We start from the raw sequence: 27293 nt of genomic DNA on the forward strand, positions 1-27293 counted from the left end.
TTAGTTACTTTCTCATATGGTCCTTTTTAATAAATAGCTTCCCAAAATATATACCAGTGGTTGCTTTCCACCTTGGGCCAGCTCTTGATCACTTCAATGAAGGAATACTTGAGTGATCCAAGAACTGGTTCTAGTAAACATAAATGTGACCCTTTTCGAGAAGTTTTTTTATTTATTTCAGTGCCTCTATGACTCACAACATATTTGCATCAGCGTATCCTCCAAGATTCACAGTGGACTGGGGCATACTTTTACCATTTATCACTACTACACTATTCCAAAATGCCACCGAGGGTTTCATACCTGATGTTAAAATGCGAAGCTGCTGTTGAAAATATAAACATTCTAGGAAATGGGAATGAGTTAGTTTTCCCTTGACTTTCTCGCTGAGTTAGAGGTTGATATCACATGTCAGTGCGCCAAGTACAGAGAAACATATCCACAAACCTACCCTCAAAGTGACACCTCCCACCAACCGAACCTAAAATGATACCCCTATGCTATTTATAACTGGAACTGGCTGCATATGATTATGATGATGATGATTATTAGTGGTGGTGATTGTCTTAAGAGGAGGTACAACTGGGCAACCAACCTCTCTTTAACACTAACGAGAGGGAAAATAAAAGAGGTCTGAAGTATGAAGGTTATCAGCAATGACTCTGCCACAAATTTGAAAAGTGGTACAAGGACTAGAACGGGATCCACTCAGCCACTGAGTAGATTCCCACCTCAGCCATCCTCGAAGTGGTTTTCTATGGTTTCCTACATCTTCTCCAGGCAAATGCCGGGGTAGTACCCATCTTGAGGCCAAGACCGCTTCCTTTCATCTTCTTTGTCTATCCCTTTCAGTCTTCCTATCCCCCGACAAGGTACCTGTTTAGCATAGTAGGTGAGACCGCCTGGCCCTTCCAGTTGTATCCCCGACCAAATGTCTCACGTTCCAGGACACTGCCCTTGAGGCGGTACAGGTGGGATCCCTTGCTGAGTCCAGGGGAAAACCAACCCTGCAAGGTAAACAGATTTAATAATAATAATAATAATAATAATAATAATAATAATAATAATAATAATAATAATAATAATAATAATAATAATAATAATAATAATAATAATAATAATGTATTCGCTAAATAGTCAAACTAAATACAACTCTAACTTCATATTCTCTCTAGATAATTTCTGGAGCTCTTATAACACCAGAGAAAAGTTCGCTAGGTCATAGAAGGAATGGACAGGTAATCAGAGAATAATTGAAAATAGCTCCAACATTAAACACATAGTGCAGTTTTACAGACATAACGGGCTTCAGCATGTCCGTCCAATGGAAACGTCCAGAATAGCAACTCATATATAGTACGCGAACCTTTTCTTGAGCCCCAGTTCCCATTCAGCACTATGGAGTTCAGGGCTCAAGAAAAGGTTCGCGTACTATACTTCATTGTGTACCGCGAGGCAGACTATCCATTGGGGAACTCCGAATGAGATGTCAAGAGACAACATCAGCCCTCTAGGCCTGATACTGGACATTATTATTAAGCGTATGGCATTAAACATCATTATTACATATTAAACATTAAAGCAAAATTAATTTTTAATAACAATACATATAAATGTACAAATAATTTATGTTATATCCTATCGTTTCCGGTACAGTGACCAAGAAATAATTTGGCTTTCCAGGATAAGAACTCAGAGAAGACCCTTAATGGCATGCTGTACTGTCTGCGTTGGGAACCTGCATTATACTCCACGATAGACACCCTTCTCCACTTGTGAAGCGTATCAGCACAATTCCTATGACTAGTTCGGAATCTATCCAGTGTCGGCCACGCCGCGAAACAGTTCACGTTCCTATGATTTGTTACCTACACGGAGAAATCTATGGGCATGTGGTGGGGTGCTATAGCACGATTCTTGCCACGAGACCTGACGAAGGTTGGATTTTTCTTCAACCACAACACTAGCCGTTTTAAGTGCATGATATCCGAAACGGAGCCTGTTGATTCCAGAGACAGTAATGTCCTTATGTACGAGGTGTGTTCAAAAAAAGACCGAACTTTGTAAATTGCGCGCAAACCGCAACATTGAGCGAGTTGTGACTGTGGCGGCGCCTAGCGGCAACTTCTGACAACAGACCACTGCTTTCCGCATTCCATTGCCTGCATTATCAGTTGAGTTAGAGCCTCTGAAGTGATTGCGTGTGTCACATGTTCGTCGAATTCTATAATGAAACAGCTTGAGGAACAACGCGTGTGCGTGAAGTTCTGCTTCTGCTGCATCACAGTGGGTGGGGAAAGGTTCTCCTCGACCGAAAAAAGCACGAATGAGTCGTTCAAACATCAAGGTGATGCTGATTGTGTTTTTTGATTGGAAAGGCATTGTCAGACTTTTTCTTATTCCCCAATTTGAAAACCACCTTGAAAGGACATCGTTTCCAAGACATTGAAGAGATCAAGGAGAATGCGACGAGGCAACTTCGCGCCATCAAAGAAAGTGCATTCCAGGAAGCATTCCAAAAGTGGAAGAAACGTTGGCAACACGCTGTTGATAGTGCAGGGGACTATTTTGAAGGGGACAGTCTGTGAAATGATGTAAGCTACATAATAAAGTTTTTCTAGCCACAGTTCGGTCTTTTATTGAACACACCTCGTATTGGTAGCTGATGGTTGTCGATCATCTTACGTTCCCTTACAAGGGCATTTTTCCTTCTCAGATTAGGTGGGGAACCGTGGCTCAGGACCGGTAGCTAGAATGTTAGAGTTGCGCCAGTTAGAGTTTGCATTTTCGGATGAAGTTCAACATGTATCAGCGTATTGTAGCAACTATTCATCCAAAAAGGGCTGCAGGATTTTGCCGCAGACGAAGGGCTGACGAACTTAAGGTGGATGCTGTGGAATGCTGTGTTGTTCCACGTAACGTTTGAAGGATATTATATCCTGATCTCAGCTCAGCTACAGGAGCTCTACAACTCCCTCCCACCTGGCCCACGGGCTAGGTGACCTGTCAATCCCCAGTAGTGTCAATCGGTCTCAGATTAAAATGTGTGAAAATCGCTTACAGTCCAGCCGTTCACCACGGACAATCGCCTCCAGAAGGGGCCGTTCTCATTATGGAGTACTCCTGAGGGTTTTCCCCACCACCTCTCTTTACTATTTAAGTCCAGCAGTGTTCCACAGGCCAGCTACGTACGGGGAAAGTGTTACACTGACTCTGCGAGTCCATCAGATGTGTTCAGGTTAGGTTAGGGCTTCCTGTGACTGTTCTTTGAAACTTCCATATCAAGCACAACTAGAAACTGACACACGAAGCGTAACTGATAGGAAGTGGGGCTAGCGGGCAAGTGCAATTTTTGAAGTGAAAGGAATAGTCCTGTGGAATTTCCCGTGGTTATTCCAGTGGTCGTTGTATGAAGGGAGGGAGCCGGCCGCACCAACCAGGACTCCAGTGATTGTGCGGCTCTCTCAGTGTGTTTTTATTTCTGTGGTTGTCAGCCTTAGAATTTGTCGATGCAAAACTAGTTTAACGTCTGATGCCGCCCTGTCCCTTTCCGAGGGAAACAAACTTCCGAAAGACGTTCCTCACATGTATGTAATGTAGAGAAACGTCCAGCTAGAAATAGATTAAACGGAATATTTGACTGAATACTTTGAATGTAAGTTGCTCCATTTGTGTTTAAAATTGTGAGCGGTATACAGCATGATTCAGCCTTCTCTTCCAATATAGTTTTATGCAACCCACAATATTCATTCCGTCCCGAAAACATCTGCCTTGCCGGTACGCTCAGACAACACAACCGGATATCTTGGTATTTACCACCTCGCCAGATAGGACGTCATAATGTTATATTCGGATTAAACACTGGAAGACGTGCGTGTGCCTTCTTGATCATATGAACCTGACACGCCGGCGAAACACTAAATTGATATTGTGACCACAGTAAACCTAATACTTGCTATAAGCTGCCCAGCGCGCCGTACGTATCCAAACATCATACCGATGCAAAAACATTTGAACGATTCAGGATTCAAACCGCCGCTGGCACATTCCGTCGGTTGCTAGACGAACGCCTAATGCCTACACAGCACTGCTGTAAACATGCTGGTAGTACGACGAGAGCAAAGTACATACGCCATCCGGTTCGCTGTTTAAGACATTAATTACTGCACTGTTACCTAGTTTTATGCAATGATTCCCCTCTTCGTTACATCCGGTCACGAGGCACGATACATTAACATAGTTACATGATTTCAAGGCGTCAGTTTTTGTGAATGGATGATATAACATTTCGCTAGGGTTCAGAATCGTGTGCAAAATGTGCTCACTGAACATTAGTACTATACAGTACGCCTGCAGAAGAATAGCACCCCTATAACCATGTGTATGTTAGTTGGGCTGCAGCAAACGATATTGGAAGGGGCTGCTGAATCACAATGTATAAGAGTTGCCGTTCCCTTTCTAAAGAGTTATTTATGAACTGTTTAAAACATTTTACTTTTTCCACTCTTACTGTAGGTATTAAATAATGGAAAACTTTCTCCAATCAGCGTGACTGAATGGTCCCTTTCAAAAAATGCGTACACTCATACACACATAGGCTACATCTTCATTATAGACTGTTATGCCTTTGTGCAAGAGCCTCCGTGGCTCAGACGGCAGCGCGTCGGCCTCTCCCCGCTGGATACCGTGGTTCAAATCCCGGTCGCTCCATGTGAGATTTGTGCTGGACAAAGCGGAGGCGGGACAGGTTTTTCTCCGGGTAGTCCGGTTTTCCCTGTCACCTTTCATTCCAGCAACACTCTCCATTCTCATTTCATTGCATCTGTCAGTCATTAATAAATCACTTTGGGAGTGGCGACCCCATCGTACTAACAGCCTATATCTGCTTCATTCATGACATTCCTGACCCGATCAATGACTGGAAAACAGGTTGTAGGTTTTCATTTTCATGCCTTTGAGCGTCCAGTGTGCAAACCTCTGTGAATTTACTACGTCTATTCGTAACTATACTGCTAATAATAAGAGTTGGTGTCTGACATTTCTTAGAGGGAGGTCCGTTTACTGCCTGACGAGGCGGTATAAAGGGAGTGGCTGATGGTTGCCATGGAAACGAGGGTGGGGCTACTGCGGTTGCCATGGAAATAAAACTTCAGGGCAGCTCGTTTTGCTGGGAGTTGCCAAACCTGTCACTGTCACTAATAAGAACCTGATTGTTTGTATAAGAGTTATCGCAAATGGGACGACACCGCCTGGCCAGGTAGTCTACAACAGATCACAGCGGTCAGAATGAAGGAGGGAACAAGTGAGCCGGAAGCGAGGGGTAAGAGTGTGTAGAAAGGAATGCTGGAATGTGGCAACATCGTGAAATGGCACGTGCAGTGCTCCTCTCTCCAACCTTACCTGTCAGACGCCAACTTTAGTTAAGTCTAGTATAGCTCCGTGGCCCCGTTTAATTATATACAGTTTATCTTCAAGTCATTAGAAACCGTCTAATTATCGACGTCTTGGTCCCCTTCCCTTGACCTCCATGACCGAATCCATTATTCTCCTATGTAACCTATCCTCCTCAATTCGCTTCACATGGCCCCACCACCCAAGGCAGTTTATAGGTACAACTTCATCAATCGACCTCATTCCTAACTTGGCCTTTATCTCCTCATTCAGGGTCATTGTTCCTAACTGCTACTTCTAACTTATGAATAAGATATCCTGAGTCCACCCATCTTTCACTACCGCAAAGCAAAACTTATCTGAAAACAGGCCAGTGTAAATATAGTTTCGTCCGGGAGCTGACTTCCTTCCTACAGAACACCGTTGATTTTAAACGTAAGCTCACTGCATTATTTTTGCTGCACCTTGCTTCAATTTCACTTTCTATACTGCAATTCTGAGAGAATGCATATCCTAAATACTTGAAGAGATCTACCTGTTCCAGCTTTTTTATCCAATCTGACATTCAACGCTCTTAGATTTCTACTGTACTGACATTAGTCTTGGAAAGGCTAATTGCAGGATTTCAGCATAGCCTGCCATTAAGACCAAGTAATCGGCATAGGCCAAACTGCTTACTACATTTCCATCTAAATGATCCCCTTCCTGCACCTTTATACCTTTCACCAGATGATCCATGTAATCTATGAACAACGTGAAATATCACAGGCTTGTGTAACCCCTGTAAGAACCTTGAACCAAGAACTCATTCTAACATCAGTTCTCACTGCAGCTCAATTGTCAAGATAATACCTTTGAATGCTCTTAATAATCCATCCCTAATCCTATAATCCCCCAGTACTGCTAACATCTTTTTCCTCAGTCCGCTACAGAGCACTGCTGGAAACATGCTGGTAGTACGACGAGAGCAAAGTACATACGTTAACCGGTTCGCTGTTTAAGACATTAATTACTGCACTGTTACCTAGTTTTATGCAATGATTCCCCTCTTCGTTACATCCGGTCACGGGGTATGACACATTAACATAGTTACATGGTGAAAGGACGTTTCTAAATGATTTCATGGTTTTTCTAGGTCTACGAAACATAACTGTCTATTCCTCTCGTAGCATTTTTCAAGTACTTAGCTCATACTGAAAATTCTGACTATGACAGCCCCTCTGTGGTCTGAAACCACATTGGTTTTCATCTAACTTCCCCTCAACCGTCATTCACACTCTTCCTTGCAAAATGCCAATGAACGCCTTGCCTGGTATACTGATCAATGAAATACTTCGATAGTTGTTGCAATACTTCCTGTTTCCTTGCTTATACATAGGTGCAATTACTGCTTTCATCCAATGGGAAGGCACTTCACTAACATTCCCTGCTAACCTTATTATTCTATGAAGCCATTTCATCCCTGCCGTCCCATAATATTTCACCTTTTCAGATCTAACTTCATCTATTCCTAAAGCTGTATGACAATGGAGTTTATTTACCATCATTTCCACTTCCTCAAGCGTAATTTCGCTAGCATCATTGCCTTCTCCCCCATGAGCTCGGTTGTTCGCGATATTAACAGAAATATTTCCTTTTATTTTCAGAAGATTTTTAAAATATTTCTTTCACCTGTCCAGTGATTCCCTGTGATGTACTAAGATTTAACCTGAATTACCCAAATCACTATTCATTTCCATTTTTTCATCCCTTTCTAAGATTCTTTATTAATGCCCAGAAAGGTTTCCCTGCCGCACAACCTAGCCATTCCAAGTTATTACTTACCGAAATATTCCCACGACTTCTTCTTGGATTCAAGAATAATTTATTGCGCTCTGTTTCTTTCATCTGCATCTATATCTATATCGGTCCTTGTTTAAAGCGATTTCTGATACGCCTTCCTTTCACGTATACAAGCTGCCTCACCCTTTCACCTTTTCCTATCCTTACACACAGTTGTTCCACAGTTGTCCCTTGCTGTTTCTACTACATCATTCCTGTATGCCACCCATTCTCTTTTTATACCCTAAACCTGCTTATTGTCTATTGTTTGGAACTTTTGACTAATCGTATCCATATTTTTCTGTCTAATTTCCTTGTTCTGGAGATTTTCTACCCTAATTCATCTGCAGTCAGATTTCGCTTTCTCTATTTTATATCTAGAGATACGTAGTCCACTACCGATCAGATAATGGCCTTTAAAACAAACTCCTCGTACTATATGCATATTCCTAATGGAATTCCTGAAATCAAAATCGACTATGATATAGTCTATTAAGAACCTGGTGCCGTTATCCTCCTATGTGCAGCGGTAATAGCCTTAAATTAAGGATTTATTTGTAACTGCTAATCCCATACTAGCACAGAAGTCCAGTAAACGCTCCCCATTCTTGATAGCTTCCATATCTTCCCCCCCATTTACCCATGAACTTTCTTATCCTTCAGTTCTATTTTCAACTCTCGCAATGAAATCATTCATTAGTATTAACTTATCTGTTGACCCTGACTACGATGTCACTTAGAACTTCACAAAACTTGTGAACTTCATCCTCACCTGCACCCTCACGCGGTAAATAGAGAGACAATTCTTGTCCTATTTCCTTCACCTGATAAGTCTGCCCACATTATTTGCTCATTTACGTGCCTAACAGAAACTAGAATTATGTTGCATGCAATAGCATTCCTGATGAACTGTCCTAACCCACACTCTGCCCTTCCATTTTTTACACCTATTAGGAACACTTTATAATCTCCTGTCTCTTCCTCGTTATTTCGCCTTACCCAAATGTTATCAATCAACTCTTAACACATCGAGACGCGTCCTCTTCGCTGACTCATCCGGTTCTATTTCCGTTCTTCCATACGCCAAATTGATACTGACAGCTCCCCATCGAATTCCATTTCGATCGCCAAGTTGTTTCCAAGGAGTCCCTCGCCTGTCAAATGGAAGAGGGACTCTGTTACTCCCATAGGTCCGAGGATTGCTTAAAATGTGCTCGGTAAAACTTCTGAGAAGCAGGATGCTACCCTACCTAACCGGCCCTGACAGATTGTGATGAAAAGAAAAAATAAGAGTAGAGAATAGTATTGCCAACCTGCGGCGATTTAAAACTATACATATAACCTTGAAAACACTATTATAAATGTACAATGTGCCGTATGATTTTAATATTAAATCATTGAAACCTACACCCCTCGTCGATTTGATATTATTGTTTTAATTAAAGTTATGTTACCACAAAGAATACTAAGAGTTCTGCTAGTGGTAGAATAATCATCACGGTTTGCAATGCCTGACGTCACTGGCGCGCCAGATTTAAGATTTAACAGCAAGCACCAATCACCGTTCATGTCGCCATGACTCTCTTGTACTGCTAGTGCGGTGATGCCACTTCTTTGAAGAGAAACACGTGGCCTCAGTTGCTCGCTAGCCTGCATGAAGTGTATGCGTTCACTGTGTGTGTAAGCCGTTTGTTTTTGTTATTGTGACGTGGCCAGTGGATCATCGGAAACGACTAAGAAAAAAATCAGTTGTTATAAAAGCCAAAGCCGTGAATTTATATACCGGCTTCGTGAATATTTTGAGAAAGAGCGTGATAACGGTGGGCCTCTTCTCCCTGTTACAAAAGTGGTGGATCGAGTTTGTGACGCTTTAAAAGTAGGTAGGACAACCGTGAAAAGTGTTACGAAAGAAAAGTGTCCAGTGGATCTTAATACACCTCCTGAAGTGCTGCGTACTCCTGAAAAACGAAGACCAAGACATTGTCCCAAGACATCACTAGATGCATTTCAAAAGGATGCGATAAGGCAACATATTTATAGTTATTACAAGAGGAGGGAATTTCCCACGCGTGATAAATTACTTGACTCTTTGAAAGAATCTCGCTTATTCAGTGGAGGAAAGACCAGTTTAAGTAAAATACTGAGAGAACTTGGCTTTCGTTGGAAGAAATTTTCAGGGAGAAAAGCTGCGATGGAGAGAAGTGAAATTGTAGCATGGCGAGGCAGATTTTTGAGGGAAATTCTGAAGATTAGTCCTGATAGAGTGGTGTGGTTAGATGAAACGTGGGTAAATGCCGGACATTCTAAAACGGTGGCCTGGACAGATGAAACTGTAGCAGGGACTTTCAAAGCACCTATTGGGAAGGGAAGTAGGCTTATTTTGCTTCATGCAGGTGGCATTAATGGATTTGTTCCGGGAGCTATGCTTCTTTTCAGATCAAAGAGCACTCGTGATTATCACGAAGAAATGAATGGGATAACTTTCACAACGTGGTTTAAAAATTCTTTGCTACCAAACATAAGTCCCAATTCCGTAATTGTTATGGACAATGCCCCCTATCACTCTGTGCAACTAAACAAAGCACCGACAATGAAAGACAGAAAAGATATCATTCTTCAGTGGTTGGTGGGAAATAATGTACCGGGGATATCTGCAGAAATGACAAAGGCGGAGCTGCTACAAAGTGTAAAACTCCATAAGCCTAGATTTTGCACCTACGAAGTGGACTCCATCGCTACGGCTCAGGGTCATAGGGTAATTAGGCTTCCTCCTTACCACTGCCACTTTAATCCAATCGAGTTAATTTGGGCACAAGTTAAAGGATATGTTGCCGAAAATAACAAATCTTTCCGTCTGACTGATGTTGAACGCTTAGTGCACGAGGCAGTCAAACTTGTTACAGCGGATAAGTGGAAAAGTGTTGTGAGTCACACCTGGGAAGATTTACAGAAGGCAAAAGAAGCTGATGGAATTGTTGAATGTCGAGTGGAAGAACTTATTATTTCCCTGGATGAGGATGATAGCAGTGACTCCAGTAATATTAGTGACAAGGACGAAGACACCGATATTTTCGGAGAGTGTGGCGTATTCCCTTTGGATTAGTCCCTGTGAGTACATAATTTGTTTCATTTCATTACAATATTTTATTATTTCGACACTACTATTCTATGAGCATGTTGAAGTTTTATTGTAACAGTGACGTTTTTATTGCCACGTTGATACTATTTTCAGGTTTTTTAATTCTGACTTATTAAAATTACGGTGATACTATTCACACAGTTCGGTTTTCATGTTGTTATTTTATATTACGTCTATAGCCTACTGTTTTTGAGTTACAGTTATTATATCCTCTGAGTGTGCTTAATTTTGACTGCAGTGTTTTGTTATTATCTTTACGCTGTTCTTGGAATGTGCATAACTTCGACTGGAATGTTTTGTTATATTTACGCTGTTTTGGAGTGCAGTTAATTTTAATTGGAACGTTTTATTATTATGATTACACTAGTGTTGGTTTTCAATATATTAGAGGTAATTTTCGCACATTTCCGTCGCATTAACACAGAATCTGATCTACGTATACGTGAAATATTTTAGGTGTGTGTGTTTGTTTATATCGTATGGTTCAAAATCGGCAACACTGTCTGAGAAACGTCAGGGCCGGACAGCCAGCGGCTCGACTGTACACACAGTTACGGTAATAATCTCTCCTCTGACAGGTTAGGGACCACCGATTGATTGTATAGCCCTAGTCGCCTGAGCACAAGGAAGGCCATGGCTCAGAATATGCCCGAGATCCCCACTCCTATTTTATAGCAACTGGTATGGCGACTCTCACGACCATTTACTAGGCCGCTGAGCCATTGTCCATGGTTCACGAACTAGGATGTGACTATATTAATCCACAACACGAAGCAGAAATATTCTTAAAGGATTTTCTCCTTTCCATATATTTTACCCTCCCAAAAACGTTATTTCTAAATTAAAAATGTCAACAAAATATTTTCAAGTGGGAAAACGGTGAAGTACAGTGTTCAGTGAAAGATACCCTTCCCCCAACCCCCAAGATACTTGTGATGTTTATCCTAATGCTGGGTGGATGATGATGGTGGGTTGAATTTCATCGTTTTCTTTGTAACTATTACTAATTTGATATTCATTCCATCGTATAACGTACATCTGTCTTTTAATTTTCTATTGAATCCCGTGACTATATCTTTGATTCATAGGCTGTTAACTTCTGAGTCATAATCCGTCGGCCCGGGCCTACAGACCCTGACACAACCCGTTGCTTATCTGGAAGAGCGATAGCGACAGATAAAACGACTTTTCTCGGGATTTACTAGTCCTAGGTCATATATATTCCAAAGAAATAAATTGCCTTCGGTATTGTTTGTTGTGGATCATCACGTTTACGACAGCTGAGCCCGCCGCTAGACTTGAGCTGGGGCAGTCAGCAGAGGACGCACGTCGTGAACACATCATGTCGACCGACAATCAGGTGAGTGCCAAACTTTATATACAATCCAAGGCAAAAAACACATTTTAAAATGTGCCTTAATGTAGAAGAGAATGGGCTAAAAAGCAAAAATATGGAACACATTTTATTCGTGACGATCAACATATGCACTGGATAAACTATTACTCATTTTTATTTTATACTTCAAAAAAAATTAATAACTTACGTTTTAAATTAATTCTCTTAATTGTAACTGTAATAAATGACACTGAAAAGTAGTAATACATATTATAGAAGTACTCATCCTATAGAAGCCTGTCTTCCAAATACAATAAACAGGATAAATATGACCTACTGAAGTTTCTTGTTGTGACTATCGAAGGGATCTACTGCACAAATCTACTGCACAATTTACAACTTATACCATCATAATAAAGCTGTGAAGAGAATGTAATAAGCCGATAACCTCACGCTGGAGTGAAACTGTAGCTTCAGTTTTATAGATACTGAATATTTAGCCGGGCTTCCCCTGCACCTAGCATGGAGAGAAACAAAATAAGTACAAAATAAATGCCATTAATAAATATATCCCTTAATATTTTCTCACAGGCCAAAAAATACTAGTATTAATCAGCCCACTAGATTCATTTTCATCGCGGGAAATTCTACTAATGTTGTGTTTTGTAAGTAGTTATTAAATCGTCAAATAACAAAATTGAACTTAATTTTCTGTAACTTAAAAGGTTTTCAGCCTGTCAAACACACTAGTTCATTTGACTAGTTCATTTTAACTAGTGTATTACAATTTTACAAGTGGCTTTACGTCGCACTGACAGACATAGGTCTTATGGCGACGATTGGATAGGAAAGACTTCCTACGAATTATTTTCATTGAGTTTACTGTCCTATAAATTTCATATTGAAGTAGCGTTAAATGCAGGGCATTTCAGTTTACAGGCCTACTACATTTATTTGCTTGTTGTTGTAAAAAGGAGCATTATTAAACACCATACAGTTCATAATTCTATAGTCCTGATTAGCTTTGGCCTACTAAGAAAACTGCATTACGGGGTGATGCGTGGTCAGCGCGACGAATCCTCTCGGTCGTTATTCTTGGCTTTGTAGGCCAGAGCTGTTACCTCTCCATCAGATAGCTCCTCGCTTGTCCTCGTGTAGCCTGAGTGTTTTTCGAAACGCCCATCAGATACAGGTAAAAATCCCTGAACTGGCCGGCAATCGAACCGGGGGCCTCTGAATATGGGGCAGACTCACTACCCCTAGACTACGGGGTCAGCTGCTCTACATTATAAGGAAATAAAATACGTGTCCGGCTCCATGGCTAAATGGTTAGCGTGCTGGCTTTTGGTCGCAGGACTCCCGGGTTCGATTCCCGGCAGGGTCGGGAATTTTAACCATCATTGGTTAATTTCGCTGTCGTCTTCATCATCATTTCATCCTCATCACGACGCTCAGGTCGCCTACGGGAGTCAAATCAAAAGACCTGCACCTGGCGAGCCGAACATGTCCTCGGACATTCCCGGCACTAAAAGCCATACGCCATTTCATTTCAATAAAATACTTTACCATCAACACGACGAAACTTTATGGCCTATCCTGATCACCCCGTTTTATCAGTGCAAAAAGTACTACGAGTATTTAAATATTTTCCCTGTTGAAGCGTGCTGTTGTTTATGTACCTTGGTAAAGAATACTCCCGTGTATACGAAACGTCGACAATATGTGCATAAGGTACATAAAACAACAACATGATTCAACCTGACAAAAAAACAACTAAAAAATAATATTGAATAGACTGTGGAAGCTTCACTTCACAGAGCAACAACGTTACAAAAACATTAACCAAATTTAAAGCCATATCACACAGATATGATGCTACTTGACGGTTAAGTAATATATGTACAGTATATATAGAGTACATTATTTCTTCCCATAGATTTATTTTACATTCGTATTTCTTCCCTCACCCCCCAGCAAACTCAGGTGTTAAAGAAACACACAGCATAATACGACATTCGTAGATAGAAAATAGCTTGAGGGATATACTACATTAATGGTAGCCATATGCTTCATCACACGTACACATTGCAATGAGCTTAATAATAATAATAATAATAATAATAATAATAATAATAATAATAATAATAATAATAATAATAATGTATGTTGGGTATTCGGCCCGAAGGCTGGTTTGATCCTCCACAACTTCTGCAACAACTGTCATAGATAGCCTAGATGTCACTGAAGAGGCATACTAGGGAGATGAGGAGTGAGGTAGTTTCCCGTTTCCCGTTGCTTTCCTCACTGAGCCAGAACTTGCTCGGGCATTAGTGCCCATTGAAATGCATGCACTACGAGCGATATTTTCACACCATTCATAACAGGGACTGGCTGCATAAGGAATGGTATTACTAGCATCGCTCATACCTCAGTCACTTTCATATTGTCAAAGCCAAGGGGGAGACTGTGACAGGTCAATGAAAGTAAAAAAAAAATTCTAGCCCATGCCAGAAGGCATAGTGCACTGTAAACATCTTGCCAGCAAATGAATAATAATAATAATAATAATAATAATAATAATAATAATAATAATAATAATAATAATAATAATAATAATAATAATAATAATAATAACTTATAAAAATATTACCTGCAATAGACCATATATAACGTTTGTAGATAAAAATCAAGAAAATCTGCTTCATTATTGACATAGCCCGCCCTAATGCTCACAACCTCCATGTGCACTTTTTCGAAAATGTTATTCCAAGAAGGGTTGGCCTTCTTTTTACTTAACCATTATTGCACTAATAACTATTACTTATCATTGGTACTTAGAAGTTTTTAACAATGAAGTGCCTACAATCAACACATACAGAGAAGATATGAAAGCACACAGATCTGGTCACAGAAATAAAAAAACATCTAGAAACTCAACAATGTTATCATCATTCCAGTAGTGATTGAATGTAACGGCATTATACCAAAGATACCACATAGGAGCATTGAAGCACTTAATCTCCACCCTCTCACTTACAGAGAAATACAAAAAAGCAGCAATCCTGGCCACTTGGCTTATAGTAAGGAAGTTTATTGGCATGAACCATCTACCATATACAGAGGACTAATGAAAATCATCTACTAATAATTTTGACTATTTATGTATTGCAAATATCCTATAAATATCTATAAAATTTATTTTTCAATCTTGTATTTAAATATGTACTCGTATGTGTGGAGTATACAGTATGTGCGTATGTACTACTGTAAATATGAATAGTATTTCTCCCATGTACATTGCACCGAGAAGCACATAAACCCAATTGTAAAATTATGAATTATAGGTAATAAAAATAATAATAATACCGGTAAAAACAATAATAAATGCACACATCCAAATGAAATGGAATGCGTTACGCAATAATGTTAATGAAGAGTTGGTTTTTTTCTGCTATTTGTTTTACGTCGCACCGACACAGATAGGTCTTACGGCAACGATGGGACTGGAGAGGGCTGGAAGTGGGAAGGAAGCAGCCGTGGCATTAATTAAGGTACAGCCCCAGCATTTGCCTGGTGTGAAAATGGGAAACCACGGAAAACCATCTTCAGGGCTGCCGACAGTGGGGTTCGAACCCACTATCTCCCGAATGCTGGATACTGGCCGCACTTAAGTGACTGCAGCTATCGAGCTCGGTTAATGAAGAGTTAAAAGCAAACTCGCGTCCTGGTCCCGAGGTGGTACAACTCTTTCAAGGTACACCTCGGATGGAGATGAGCTGCGCGCGCTATTTAAACCACATACCAATCTTCCAATCATTCCTTAAATCACTGCGAGTACCAGAAATCGAAGCCGGGCCCCCGAGGACGGCAGCTAATAGCGCTACCGAATCGGACAATAAACGAGTTAACCAACTGCAATTCTTTAAAAAAAATCAAAAAATAAAGGCCAAAGCATATCTGTGGCTTGGTTCTAAAAGGGCCAATGTCATTTTTTATCGAAACTGAGATATTAACTGATACAAACGCGTTTTATCCTTGCTTGCGATATGGTAAAAGGGCCAATGTCTCTGTTAAGTACTAAACGAACAGTTAACGTTTAATTAAATAAGCCCTTGCCAATAATGTTAGATTACCAATAGGGATTAGAGACCTAGCAATTTTTAAAGAATACGATAGAAAAAATTAGCATTTAATAAGGTGGCTTCCACAAAGAAAGTATAAAGTTATTTAAAGATAGTTGTTGAAAAAAATAATTGGAAAACTATAAGCAAAACTTCAAATGCTCATAGCTCAAAAACAGGTTTTTTGACATTGGCCCTTCTAAAACTATGCCACAGCGTTAACATTTAACTGGTATTATGATGTCTGTAAGACAGATATTTACTATTAAATTAATCAAGGTTTTCTTAATTGTTTTGTTGTTTATTGATCTTAATTGTGACCCGTTGCGTGGAATGGGACCCAAAGTCGGCAATGGAAATTTCAAAGGAGAACTGGACAAAAGTGTGTGGGGTGTAAAAATTGCATTTTTATGTTTTATCTTCTTGCACTACTTATGTGTCTTATTAACAAACTAAGTCACATAGCAGTTCGAGTCTTCATCACTCGATGTCATGAAAACTTTGCACCATTGGTAAAAAATAAAATAATGAAAACTGTATTTGCGTCTATCTCAAAATACAGTTTTCTTAATAGCAACAGTCAATAATTAATATCTTCTGAAGTATTGCACCTAGATGCAAGAACTCTTTTTTTAATGCTCAGTATCTTATGCTAATTTTAGAACCACAAAAATCTCAAAAATAAAAAATTCAACTTAGGTCCCTTTCCACGCAACGGGTCACAATTATTTTAAAATATGCTTTCATTCACCTCACAGCAAAACTTAAAAGAAAAAATACAACCCAGAAGAGAATAAAAAAGAAAGCTCCGAAAAAGTGGACCTTCCTCTCTTTCTCAAAATCTAGGAAACATCTTTTTTTATGATCATGTGATTGCTACGTCAGTCTTATATAGAAACCAAGAACCGGTATGAGAAACAAATTACCGGAAAATTCCAAAGATACATTTACATATTGATGTCCAAAATCGATGGCCATGGGAAAGTTTGGCAGCCCTCTCACACACGTATTATACCAATTGAGGGTTAAGTAAGATACGAATATACTATACATTATCTATTACCTATAGATGTATTTTACATTCTCATTTCTTTTAAGTGCCAATATCTGTTCTTCACCGAAGCACATGGTTCAAGTTACGTTATTAACCACCGAATTATCCTTTTCGTTTCCCATTTATTTAATATTTCAGTACATATTTACATATACTTTCATATAGTAAACACAATTCTACTACTGTACTATCGCACTTATATTCTGCTCTAATGAAATGAAATGTCGTATGGCTTTTAGTGCCGGGATATCCCAGGACGGGTTCGGCTCGCCAGGTGCGGTCTTTCTATTTGACTCCCGTAGGCGACCTGCGCGTCGCGAGGAGGATGAAATGATGATGAAGACAACACATAAACCCAGCCCCCGTGCCATTGGAATTAACCAATTAAGGTTAAAATCCCTGACCCGGCCGGGAATCTAACCCGGGACCCTCTGAACCGATGTCCAGTACGCTGACCGTTCAGCCAACGAGTCGGACATTCTGCTCTAATTATTTTCTTTCTATGTTCCCAACTTTTTAAACACCTTCTAACACAGACTTCTTGTCTTTTCCAAGAAATTACTTTTCTTTCTATGCCACCTCGTATTTTTTCTTACCCTGCGTATCCACTGACCCTCACTTTGATGTTTCCTATCCTAAGAATTTTACCTCCCGTTCCCCTTTTCTCAGGTACTGGTTGTGTACTGTAAGCGCGTATTCAGGAGAGGGTGGTTTCAAATACGTATGTCAGCAGTACAGAATTTAGGCGCAAAATATGGTGACGGAATCTAATTCCAATACCTATTAAAATGTTTTAAAGTGTTGTCTATCTGAAGCAGCAAATGCGTGTTTGGTTCACCCGGAAAGACTTGGGTTTGATCACCCGTCATTAAGTCAGAAAACGTGTCTTTTTGGTGTAGGTTCAACGTAAACTTGAAGGTTGGGAGATCAGAAGAATGCACATGCCTGGTGAGGCACGGGGCGAAGGGAGTTTCACCAGCAGAGCCAGTGACGCAATGGTTACCATAGCAACTTCACTACTACCCAGGAGACTTTATATTATTTTCTACTGGAAGCTGTTCGCTCTTGTCAGTTGTAATCCAGCAAACTGCAAAGTGTGAGTCAATGTTTTTATGTAGCAGATAATAACCGATCTGTCTGGGCAGAACAGGAAGTTCGTGCTTGCAGGTCACATTCCTCATGCTCGCATTCTTCTCATCTCCACACAGTAGCTACAATAGAGAGATCAAGGCACGTAAAACTCCAAGGTTGCTTGCTTGAAGTTGGAAAATATAGAAACGAAATATCCACTTCCGGAGAAACACATTCCCTGAGATTCAGTAATCTTACACCACCAAGTTAATTTCTGAGGAGTAGTGGAGGGAAGGCGTCCGATATCTCACTTTGAGCCGATGTTATAGATAGTGAAAGTTTTCACTTTCCACCTGCAAGAGTCTTCAGGGGCTGTACGGAATAATTGCAATTAAAATATATTTTAAACCCTCTATTTGCGTACATTTCATCATTCTTATTGAAGTAAAAAAAAACAACAAGCATTTTTTGTTAAGTAAGCTTCTAACTTAAAGTGAATCGTTTGCCTAATTGCAGTCAAATAGTGTATAGGAAAGGTAGTGTCGTTTTAAACAAAGATTATTGAAAAGAAAATATTGTTTGATCACGAGGAAAACTTCTCTGATAATGAAGGTTTGAATTTGAGAATGCTTTACACTTGGTCTATTGAAAGTGGTACTCTCGTTCGTCACCAGGTGGCTCACTGTGCGCTTCCCTTCAGAATATAGATGTGATTACGACGCTATCTTAGCTCCAATTAAGTTTTCTGTTGTTCAATATGTACAGTATGTGCGCTGCGGAATAAACAGCAAAGTCATAGACGAATGTGGCAGAAAAAGAAAAATGAATAAAAATAAAGTGCAACGAAAGACTGGCAATGATAGACGAGTAGGATAGAATTGAAGATGAAAAGAAAATTGTGTACCAAGGGGAAAAAAAAAGTAAAATAGAATCGAGTGTGTGAGCTGCCACGAGTGGTGGTGGAGGGCAGAAGGACGGGCGAACCACAATGAGGAAGGCACGAGAGTGAAAAGAATAATAATACAGAAAAAGATGTACAAAAGTTATCAAAGTATGAAACCTAACCTATAGTAATTGCCACGTAAGGAAATACCCCAGAAAGTAAATATCGCCGCCCGATGCTCTTCTTTTCTCTTTTTTGTAAAGGCTGAACACTGCTGCCAACCTGCCTGGTTACATATTAAAATCATCAGACATAACCATAACAAACTAACCTCAATGTAAACACCGATAATGAATGTTTCCCTACCCTAGTAAATGATAAAAGATAAGATGAAATAAATCAAGATAATTATGAATATCTCCTCAATGAGGAATTAAGGAAATAAACACACTTTGTCACTTAAATTATCTGTCTTTATTTTGATATACAGTAGGCGTACTATAACCATATTCTTGAAAAGAGGGGCGTGTTAAACGATGCAATTTATTTAATAAGTCTTTGCAGTGTGATTTTCAAAAGTTCCAGACATCCAATGACTTCCCTTTCTTTTGCGCGAATATTTCCTTCTCTCTTCAATACCGGTAACCAGTAAGGAGAGAGATTATTGGGCATATTTTCAGCCTGCAGGCTGGTTATATCTTCAAGCTTATCAGGAAACATATAGGAATACTAATGTGCCAAGCTCCGTGAACGGAATTTAGGTCATCTTTCAAGTTCACTGCGGATTTGAAAATAATAATGTTATAAGTTCTACTGCCAAAATTTCGTCCCGCAAGAGTTATTTCATGTACCGGTAAATCTAGACATGAGACTGGCGTATTTGAGCACTTTCATCATTTCACACAAACTATGTTATTAAATGCATTATCCGAACATGCCACAATCCTACTTACCTGGTATTAGCCAAATAGATTTACAATCCCACAGAAAAAGAAAATATGCTTTAAATATTCTCGCAAATGTATCACTAGTGACTTTAACGGCGATGCGGTGGCAACACGCACTTCACGCTAGAGCAGTGATTGAACGTTGCCAACGTGCCAGATTAACGGTAAATGTAAGACGTCGTATCGGCAAGTAGGGTCCCTAAACTGTATGGTTACCGACACTGAAAAAGACCCAACAGCAAGAAAAGTAACCATAAATCAATATCTTAATATTACAGGGGAGAAAGGGTAAGGTTGCACCCTTAGGGTACGTCCTTACACGGAGAGGACTATAGAGTGAACTATCTTGTGAAAACACCGAAACAAAATAACCATAAAGAAAAGACAGGGAGGAGAACTACCTTCGTAAATCCTTAATGGCTGACAACCACGCAATATTTGATTGATAGCTAGTGTACCAGTTGAAATTATAAGGATTTTTACGTATTTTCACAGCTTCCTGTATAATCCTGGACCTGAAGTGTGTTGTGTGGCTAAAAGCTCAAACATCTTAGAACACGACATCATGACCCAACATCATGACTCAGGTATTGCTGACTTGTCTGGCTGGTTGGAACGAATATTCCTTTGGTGTTCTTTGATACGAGTACCAATGGACCAGCATGTTTGACCAATGTATACCTTGCCGCAAGTATAGGTAATTTTGTACACCCCAGGGTGTAATAGTTAGGATAATTTGCCCTTGCTTTTACCTAAACTGTGAGAAATGTTTGTGACGGTGCCAAACATGGTTTTTATATTGTGCTTGCCCCAAGCTAGGCAGTTACCTTCACTCCTTCATTCTGTGAGCTTTGCTTAGTCGTCTCTCTGGGATGCAGGGCTCTATAAATGTGTACCTCGCAGTAACCATTACCCTTGAACGTGACTCTGAGTATGTCCATCTCCTACTGGATAGCTGATGGCTCACAAATTCGTTTTGCCCTTGTGGTCAGTGTCGTGAGAACGCCCTGCTTTTGTGCTGGATGGCGGTGAGAATCTACATGGAGGTAGCGATTTATGTGGGTAGGCTTATGATAGATGGTGTGGCCTAAGTATACGTCCTGTTTCTTTCTTACTGGAACATCCAAGAAAAGAAGGCATCCGCCCGATTCCATTTCCATAGCGAATTTAATTAAAGAATTTTTAAGATTTATGTGGTTTAGAAATTGGTGAAGTTTCTCAGGTCCTTCTGTCCAGACCTCAAATGTTTCGTCAACACACCTCCACCAAATCATCGGCTTGATCGACGGCGAAGAAATAGCCTGCTCCTCAAAATGCTCCATGAAGAAACCAGCCACGACTGGCGAAAGTGGATTTCCCATAATATCCGCCTATTCTTGAAATTACCCATCCCACAATAAATAGCTGGAAGTAATGCAGTGGTAAAATAGATTTGCAATGTCTTCCATGGACAGATGTTCAGTGAGATATATGACATGACTTAGTCAATTTCCTGTACTTGCGGCAAGGTATACATCGGCCAAATATGCCAGTCCATTGATACTCGTATGAAAGAACTCCAAAGAAATATTCGTCTCAAGCAGCTAGACAAGTCCACCATAGCTGAATTTGCCCTATGGTCGGGTCATGATGTCGTGTTCGAACTCTTACCCAAACAAAACAATCCAGGTCGAGGATTATACGATAAGCTATCGAAATACGTAAACATCCTAATAATTTCAACTGGGACACTGGATACCAATGAAGTAATACGTAGTTTCCAGTCATAGGATTTACATTGGTAGTTCTCTTCGCCGTCCTCACACTATGGTTATTTTGTTTTGACATTTTCCAAATTCGTACTCTCCTTATCACTAGATGCATGCACTGTGCTCGGTGCAAAAGACGACTTCGCTTGGTTGACCAGAGTGCAGACCCCTACTCCTCGATCTGGACCAATAGCGCTGTCTCTCTCTTTCCCCACGCCTGTCTCGCTCGCTCCCCCTGTCTCCCTCTTCCTCACTTGCTCCGTAGCACTCGAAATCCGAGCCGAGTTGAGCCGAGCTTAGCCGAGTAGCCCAGAGACGAAACATTGGTCCGAGCCGAGCCGAGCGGGACCGATGCACTGTGCACAGGAGCTCTGCGCCGCTGTCTGCACGCGTGAGATTTTGGGCGTTTGAGAGGCCCTGCTCTAGGCCATGTGTCATACCTTAATTCTGCCAGAAATGTTCTCACACAACAAGCAGCAAAGGTAGGGATACACATTTCAGTTGAGAAAACACAATACATCACAAACATCAGTGAATCTCGTTGTACACTGCATCTGGGGCAGGGAACGATCACGGAAACCAACAGGTTTAAGTAACCGAGAGAAATGCTGGAACCCAATATCTCCAAAGGAGTAGCATTATCAACTCGAGTTAACAAGCTAGAACTTGCATACCAATAGATGAAGAACATCTACAATCAAAAAATGTATATCCTTTAACACTAAAAGGAAGCCCTACCAGGGAGTCACCCGGTTGCCGGTTAAAGATCCATACTAAGATATATTTTTGCTTTAATTTTATTTGAATTTTTGAATGTCTAATATTCAACAGGAAGGGACTAACGGACAAGCTAGATATCCAGGAGATAAAATATTGAGGAAGATGTCAGGACCAGCCAACTTATCTAGATCCCATCTTCCTGCAATCCTTACTTTCTTCAACTTCAGATGACATTTCATGACCACCAAGTTGTGGTGAGAGTCCATGTCTGCTCCTGAGAATGTCTTGTGATCCAACACCTGGTTTCTGAATACAAAAGGCCACCCAACCAAGAGCTCTACAAATACAGTGAAAAATAAATCACGGACGTGGCCAGGAAGAGGCACCTACCATTTTATGGATACGTCTACAGGATGCATCCCGCCTGGTTCACCAACCAGCTTCTCGCTTACTGGCAAAAAATCAGGATTCAAACCTCGGAAATCTTTGTAGTACAATTATGTGATCATCATCTTAAGAGCCAAGTCTTGCTTCTTAAATTTCAATTGCCATCACTTCAATCGTCCGCCTCTGTGGTGTAGTGGTTAGCGTGATTAGCTGCCACCCCCGGAGGCCCGGGTTCGATTCCCGGCTCTGCCACGAAATTTGAAAAGTGGTATGAGGGCTGGAACGGGGTCCACTCAGCCTCGGGAGGTCAACTGAGTAGAGGTGGGTTCGATTCCCACCTCAGCCATCCTGGAAGTGGTTTTCCGTGGTTTCCCACTTCTCCTCCAGACGAATGCCGGGATGGTACCTAACATAAGGCCACGGTCGCTTCCTTCCCTCTTCCTTGCCTGTCCCTTCCAATCTTCCCATCCCCTGTTCAGCATAGCAGGTGAGGCCGCCTGGGCGAGGTACTGGTCATTCTCCCCAGTTGTATCCCCGACCAAGAGTCTGAAGCTCCAGGACACTGCCCTTGAGGCGGTAGAGGTGGGATCCCTCGCTGTGTCCGAGGGAAAAGCCGACCCTGGAGGGTAAACAGATGATGACGATGATCACTTCAATCACTATAATTTGCTGGTTAACGATCCAATCTAAGATATATTTTTGCTTTAATTTTATTTGAAGTTTTGAAGAGGCTCTAACTAGCTACAAGAAGGTAGAAAGAAGAATGCGAATGTTTGTGTTACAGAATTTAAAAGACAATGCCATACCAAACCAAGGTTGTGAGTGAATGGAAAGTATTGGCTGTCAGAAACAAAACATCGTAAAGTGCAGTTATCACCACCAGTGACGTTCGTGCTCGGCGGCCGGCATTATCAACTCTTGAGAAAGAGAACAGGTGATCTCTCATCTGCGACTGATGAGCTTCAATTACAGACAACAAGTAGGATTACACGAAGATCACTGTAATCAGCCTGGATTAGGGTAACGAGCTATATTACCACTGTTGATAGCTGTTGTAATACTGGACTGCTCTGCTGTGAACGGGAAGTTTTAGCATGGCGAAGTAACTTCTTTCGGCCATGCTCTATGAGAGCGTTATCGATTTGGCTACATATTTACATCAGGCAAACGCTGGGGATGTACCTTAATTAAGGTTACGGGCGCTTCCTTCCCAGGTTCTTTTTTTGCTAGTAGCTTTACGTCGCACCGACACAGATAGGTCTTACGGCGACGATGGGATAAGAAAGGCCTAGTAGTTTGAAAGAAGCGGCCGTGGCCTTAATTAAGGTACAGCCCCAGCATTTGCCTGATGTGTAAATGTAAAACCACGCAAAACCATATTCAGGGCTGCCGACAGTGAGATTCAAACCCAGTATCTCCCGGATGCAAGCTCACAGTCGCGCGCCCCTAACCGCACGGCCAACTCGCCCGGTCCTTTCCAGTTTCAGTCCTGTGCTATCCAATAGTCGCCATAAGACCTGCCTGAGTTGGTGCAACGCAAAACCAATAGCGGAAAAAGAAAAGAAAACCGTAAGATTACTTATATACAAAAAGGGTATACAAAATCAAAATAACAGAAATGGGATACCGTGAATATTATTCTACCACCTTCACCCACAGGGTGTAAATACCGTGCATACTAGTGGTTTGTGAAGTGCAGGTCTGCCATAACATTACGTACCTCATCTGAAGTTCCTTGTCTGTGAGATACAGGTTCGAACACTGCTGATTCAGCTCTGAAATCTCTTTAACAGTACATGTACATTTCTTATTGGCTTTCACAATATTTTCATTTCAACTGCTGTACTCCGCTCATTAGATACAACCGGGCGAGTTGGCCGTGCGGTTAGGGGCGCGCGGCTGTGAGCTTGCAACCGGGAGATATTAGTTTCGAATCCCACTGTCAACAGCCCTGAAGATACTTTTCCGTGGTTTCCCATTTTCACACCAGGCAAATGCTGGGGCTGTACCTTAATTAAGGCCACGGCCGCTTCCTTCCCACTCTTAGGTCTTTCATATCCCATCGTCGCCATAAGACCTATCAGTGTTGGTGCGACGTAAAGCAACTAGTAGACCTTAGATACAATCTAAGTCTAAGAGGGCTAGGAAAAAGTACTGGCAACGTATCCATATATACGAAACCATTTATTGTAGAACCACGATGCCTCTCCAGGCCTTCAGTGTAATCCCCCGCAACATGTCGTACCCGTTCCTAGATGTGTGGAAGGTGCGGAATATTAGTAGTCCAGTCAATAGATACCATTTAGGGACCTTACCCGGAAAAATTCACGGTAGTTTATTTTCATTGGCTTACGTTATGTTTCTTGGGTCGTTGAATCCTATTTTTAACATCCCAGCAAAATCCCCCCCCCCCTCCCGCAGAATCCCTCGAAAACTTTGGTTTAAAATCTTTTCGGGAAATAACTTAATACCTATAAATACGGATTGTAGATGTGTAACGAAAAAAGGTCCTTTGACATTTTGATCTGGGACGAACGCGGGGAATATGGGTCTCGGCGCCGCACCGCGGGGGTGCATGCGTCAAGCTACCCAATTCCGCTCATCCACTCACGTCGTTTACGTTCGCTCTCCCGTCTCCGCCCTCCACCTTTTTCTTCAAAACTCCCCCCCCCCCCCCCCCTCTACCTCGTATTTCTTTTCATCATCTGGAAGTCCCCGACACTCTACCTCTTCCTAAAAAATAGGACACAAGAAAACGAAGATGGGGGAATAGGCCTACTTTTCATTTTAAAACTCTCGAAACAGGCGTTTTTCAGTCAAAGTTACAGTAATTATTGAAAATTTAAATTTACGATTTTAAAAAACAAGAAAATATATACGTGCAATAATGTTACAAGGCCTCACCGCTGGATACTGGTCACTCCATGTGACATTTGTGCTGGACAAAGCGGAAGCAAGACAGGTTTTTCTCCGGGTACTGCGGTTTTCCCTGTCATCTTTCATTCCAGCAACACTCTCAATTAACATTTCATTTCCCCTGTCAGTCATTTATCATTGCCCCCGGGGAGTGCGACAGGCTTCAGCAGCCGGCATATTTCCTATACTCGCCGCTAGATGGGGCTTCATTCATTCCATTCCTGGCCCGGTCTAGTGACTGGAAACAGGCTATGGATTTTCAGTGTTACAAGGGAGTTGATTTAATAGTACAGATAGAAATCACAGAGACTCATGTCCGGTGAAGAAGGTGGATGCTCCAGGACCTCCCACCTCCACGAAATCTCCACAATTCCCTCACAGGAGCAACACTGTGACAGCGGGCATTGGCGAGCAAGATTGTATGCGGATGCGTTTGGAAACTGGGCGGACATGAGTCCTTATGACTTCCGTCTCTTCCTCCAAACTAAAAGAACCACTCCGAGAGAAGTGTTTCCATACACGAGACGCCATACTTCAAGTGGCAGGGCGCCCCGTTACGGACATCAAAAAAAGCGACACCGCTACTAGTACCCTGCGCATTGCACACATCGGGCAACGGGTGCAACATATTCAAGAGAATTAAACGTAGAAGTATGCTGGTTCTACAATAAATGTTTTCGTATATATGCACATATTGCCACTACTTCTTTTCCGGGCTGATGACCTCAAATGTTAGGTGCCTTTCAGCGACAAGTATCATCATCAACTTCTTTTCCAACCCTCAGAGATCTGCAAAGGTGAATATAAAATGTAAGACACCTATTTTAAATTTTACCAATAGTCAGTTAACTTATCTTTGTGAAATAGTCAAAAGGTACTATTCTTTACTTAAGAGAAAAGTTACTTTCTAGCGAAAGGTAGCCTAAAGCCAAGTTTAGATGGTGCACTTTTCTTGCTAGCAGAGCCATGCTAGAGGTAGACAGAAGCAATCTTGTGCATGTGACTAGGAATAAGTAGTTGTTAATGCTCTCCACACTGACAAGTGGAGGCCATCAAACAGACAACACGCAATAAACAGTGGTATAAAATTGAAAACGTCACATTGGAAGTCGAGGCCACGACCCCATACCGTGCAAGGAAAGAAGGTACCGGTACGACATATAATCGGCGACCACAGAGCATACCGCTTTACGCGCAAGGCGGTCAAGTGGGTTAAGACGCGGGACTAGAAAGTGAAATCTTCCAGGTTTTAGGTTTGTGTAACATACAGTTTGAAATGGGGAATATCTACTGTAATGAAAGACATGTACTGTTGTGAACGAATGTCGGAATCTTGATGTTCATAATGCAGACGATTTATAAAGAGATCAAACGATTATTCCAGTTTGGTAGAAACAAACAGGAGGGTAAACCTAGCAATTTACGTCCAAGTGTCAAATATTGTGGAGGTAGTGTAACTGTCTGGAGAGGCATGTCAGCTAGTGGAGTGACGAGACAATGGATTAACATGTTTATACTGTATGTACTGAAAGAATATTTACGACCTAGTGCTCAAAATCTTGGAATACTTGATCGATTTAAGTATTGCCAAGATAACAACCTGCAGCACAAAGCTCATGAAGTAAAGATGTGGCCACCGGGCGAGTTGGCCATGCGGTTATCGGCGCGCAGCTGTGAGCTTGCATCCGGGAGATAGTAGGATCGAGCCCCACTTTCGGCAGCCCTGAAGATGGTTTTCCGTGGTTTCCAATTTTCACAC

At 41.3% G+C, this 27293-nt stretch overlaps 1 protein-coding gene across 2 annotated transcripts in view; it reads left to right on the forward strand.

The window, feature by feature from the left end:
- The first annotated feature begins 11616 nt into the window (after window positions 1-11616).
- Window positions 11617-27293, forward strand: part of NAAT1 (Nutrient Amino Acid Transporter 1) — a 108286-nt gene continuing 92609 nt past the window's right edge. For both annotated transcript variants that reach the window (XM_067150129.2, XM_067150130.2), the window contains exon 1: window positions 11617-11711. In XM_067150129.2, the coding sequence (XP_067006230.2) occupies window positions 11694-11711 (18 nt within the window). In that variant the 5' untranslated portion in view covers window positions 11617-11693. The remainder of the gene's footprint in view (window positions 11712-27293) is intronic.

Source organism: Anabrus simplex, chromosome 6 (genome assembly GCF_040414725.1).
Source record: "Anabrus simplex isolate iqAnaSimp1 chromosome 6, ASM4041472v1, whole genome shotgun sequence".
NCBI classification, from domain to species: domain Eukaryota; kingdom Metazoa; phylum Arthropoda; class Insecta; order Orthoptera; family Tettigoniidae; genus Anabrus; species Anabrus simplex.